The sequence below is a fragment of the Cryptomeria japonica genome, chromosome 3 (genome assembly GCF_030272615.1).
Source record: "Cryptomeria japonica chromosome 3, Sugi_1.0, whole genome shotgun sequence".
Taxonomy (NCBI): Eukaryota; Viridiplantae; Streptophyta; class Pinopsida; order Cupressales; family Cupressaceae; genus Cryptomeria; species Cryptomeria japonica.
In genome coordinates, this window is record NC_081407.1 from 609,607,329 (window position 1) to 609,611,347 (window position 4,019).

General features: G+C 32.2%; 1 protein-coding gene across 1 annotated transcript; it reads right to left on the minus strand.

The window, feature by feature from the left end:
- Positions 1-324: 324 nt before the first annotated feature.
- LOC131064011 (aspartic proteinase nepenthesin-1-like) lies at positions 325-1,416 on the minus strand. The gene is made up of 2 exons (XM_057998027.1): positions 1,408-1,416; positions 325-1,029 (listed from the first exon to the last, which is right to left on the minus strand). Exons 1-2 carry the CDS (start codon positions 1,414-1,416, stop codon positions 325-327), a joined length of 714 nt encoding a protein of 237 aa, XP_057854010.1.
- Positions 1,417-4,019: the final 2,603 nt, after the last annotated feature.

Genomic DNA, 4,019 nt, shown 5'->3' on the forward strand with positions numbered 1-4,019 from the left:
ATCAAACTTTGAAACCATGCTTTCAAAACCCAAGAACACAAGCCAACTAAAAAGAATGAGGCCAAGGACATTATAAACTTAACTCCAAAACCACAACATCGAAAACCATAACACGATCAAATGTGGAACATCCATTTGATACTGAAACACTGTCAAACATACTGATAAACGTGACTTGCTTATCATAGCAATATGGAGCACCAAATCTAGAATATAATATCTTTAAATATATCTTAACAACATATGCAAACCACGTGAATAGGTATACAACATAGAAGATATGCAAAGCAAATCTCTCAGCACAACTGCATTGAAAACTCAACATCATTTATACCAACCAATCACTAATGACAACCAAGGCATGTTGAGATCAATGGCAATACATAAGTAAGATCCGTCTGTAGGGGTAAGATCAATGGCATTCTGAATTGCTTTCTGGACTAGATAGGTAATTGTGGCTCCCGAGTCGATGATCATGCCTCCGGCACCGTTCGATTGCAGATCAAAAGTTCTAGAATGAATATTTACGGCCGCACCGAAAATGAGAGGGCTAGTTTGTGAAGGAGAGTCCGTGATGGACAAGAGACAGTAAGTGAATTTGTTATGTACCTTGGAGATGAGTGAGATAGGACTTGTTCCAAGGCCCACAAGACCGCCACCCTGAAAAAATCCTCGTCCTTGGTTGTTATGGACGCATCCAAAAGCAATCCCTGCAATCATGCTGTCGCTGCCGCTCCCAATGGACAATGACTCGTAAGCCAGGTCACCGCTGGTCTCAGAACCAACGTCATACCTATAATTAAGCATACAATCTGGATTGCATCCAGTTTTAAATCTCTTCAGAAAATTGCTTAGTGCAGGGAACTCTGGAATACGTGGAGGGATGGAAGATCGGTGTAGATTGAGTGTAGGAATTCCGGCAATACTCCACTCAGTTGCTGGGTAAAATTGAAGTCTCCCTCTGATCTGCGCGTTAAATTCACCCTCAATTTGAAATGTCCGTCCGAAGAAGATGCGATCATGGGAATGCTAAAGCATATGAAGGCCACAACTCCGAACAGCTTAGAATACTCCATTTGTCTCTTACACAGAGAAAAATGCAAAGTGAGAAAGGGCAAAGTGAGTTGATATAAGCAGGTACATGTGTTTCCAACACTGAAGAAGTCTGCCCAATGGAAATTCGGACAAGTCTATGTCGTTAACTTAAACATCACTTGCATCTATAATTTGCAGTGTTTAACAGTAAGTAAACTACAATAAAAAAGCGTAATAGTTAAGATTATCTCACACATATTTGCAGTGTTTAAAAGTAAGTAAACTATTAAAATGCGTAATAGTTAATATCTCTCACATATTTGCAGGGTTCAACTGCAAAAATGTTTAAGACAAGTCGAAACGCTGTTTAACCGAACGCATCTTAGTGAAGACATTTGATAGTCTAAAACGATTAGACATATGACGTGAGGAATATTAGTGGGTCCAAATATTCGCCTTCATGGGCATAATTATTCTTTATTTGCTTCAAATTCCATTTTATGTCATAAAGTAATAAAGTAAAAGCTATTACCACTAAGAGAGAGGTAAACACTCATGTTTCTTTTACATCACAAGACCTCTTTGATATATGAAAGATGATGAAATTACATCCAATTTCGTTGTTAATGTATTGAAATAATACTTTCTTATTAAAAATTAATTTTTAATAAAATAATAGAAAAGAAGAGTGAATAAATAATTCTTTTTTATTTGTTTCTTGTCATTTCTGAAATTCTATTTTATATCATGATAAAATAAAAGTAATTTTCAGTAACATAGAGGAAAGCAATTATGCTCCTTTCACATTACAAGGCTCATTTGACAAGATGATGGAATTACATTTAATGTTTTTCATATAATATAATATAATAATAAACCCTATTAATGTATTCAAATAATTTCTTATTTTAATTTTTTTATCAAAATTGTAGAGAAGTATCAATAGTTGAACAAGTTCACTTATTTATATAGTAATTGCGGTTGTAAAATTTAATCTTATCATATATTTATAAAATATTATCGATAATTAGTTCACATGTAAATTAAAAAACAATGAAATGGTGGCCAAGACCAACATGAATGCATGAGAACTTATAAATATATAAAAAAAACATAATTACGTTTATTAAGAAGTGAAATAAATCATTTTCCATCACAAAGACAAAAGGTGAGAACAATACATACTTTTAACTATCTCATGAAATGTGAAGGATTGTCAAAAAAATTATGACCATTTAAAGTTGAATATGAGGGAGAGGGGTCAATAGTTGTGTGGGAAGAATTTGCAAGAATGTAGTGGTTTCATGTTATATCATACGAGCTCTATGTTTCTTAGAAATATGAATTTGGCTCTATTCTATTCACAACTAATTTGCACAGGTGTGACTCATCATTAAAACCACCACATCAACATGTCTATTGAGAAATTTCTTAAAACTAACTTATAAAAACTTTGTTTAAAGCTTAATCATGATTTCCCTAATAATTGAGAAAAGAAATATATTTTTTTATTAGAACAATATCATAGCTTTTTAAAATATAATTTTTGTGCAACCTAAATGATCTCAATACCTTTTAGAAATCATAAATCTTTTTATCTATAACCTTCATTTTCAACACAAATGGACTAATAGTTTAACACAACAAAAATAATTTGTTTCTATAAAAAATAAAATATTATTGTTTAAAATACAACTTAATTCTAAATTCAAATGAAAATAATATTTTTGACAATCATTTATACTTCATGAAAAAAAGAAGGTATTTCTTGTGGTTATTTTTAATATTTATGATAGGACAAAATATTAATATAAAGTACTCTAACAAATATACATTATCACCAAATAGTTGTATTTAGGATTTTTTGTATAACATTCATAGGTTCTCATGTATTTAAGTATGAATCCAACTTGATCAACAACTGGTTACATTTTGATTCATATGTGTATCAATATATATATGTGCGTGTGTGTGTGTGTGTGTGTGTGTGTGTGTGAGAGAGAGAGAGAGAGAGAGAGAGAGAGAGAGAGAGAGAGAGAGAGAGATAAATGGTATGATTTTAATAACATATGATATTTTTTGGTGGAACTACTATGGAAATCGTGATTAATTTTTGGTTCAATCTTTTAAAAGTTAATTTTAGAATGCTTCTCACTAGATATGCTAATGTGGCAAGTTATGTGATGATTAACACCTTTAAACTTAATTTATAAATAGATAAGAGGCCAAATCATATTTCTAGAAAAAATCAAGGTCATTAAATATTACATGAAACCACTTCTGCTCATAAAGTTAGCCCAAATGACTAATGTTTGTCTCTCTTAAATATTTTAGCTCTCTAATCCTATATTTTTGTAGCATCATATATTATTGACATTAATAATTTTACACAACATTTAACACCCATTATGGTGTATTTTCTCTATTATGCATGTACCTCATTTTGGGATCATTTTGCCAAACTAGTTTAGTTTTCCTATTGTCAAGCCCTTTGTTAGTATATTTTTCTATCGCTAGAGTTCTCAACACTCATTTTTGGATAAAATGGGCTCAACTTTTAATACATAAAATTCAGCCTTGTAATTTGTGTAAATCCAATCTTTGTCAGTGGCATTTTTTCCTTTCGATTAGGTGTTAGTTCCTCAAGTTAGTGGTCTAATTTAGGGATGCACTTGCCTTAGTTTGGTGCTTGGTTGACAACACCTATAGTTTGCCTTAGGTAGGCGATCTATCCAAACCAAGGTATTCCAAAATGCACACCGAAAGGATTTCAATCTACCTTTCATACCACTTAATGCGGTCAAGGATGGAGGGTCTGGAATGGACTATCTAGACATGTAGTAGAATTCAAAACAAAAATGAACAGAAGAAAGAAACATGCAACTATATTGAACATAAAAAATTTCATACATGCACACGCTCATTCCCATATGTAGAATACATCAAGCCCCATTAACCCTACATCTAGGGACATAAGATGCCTT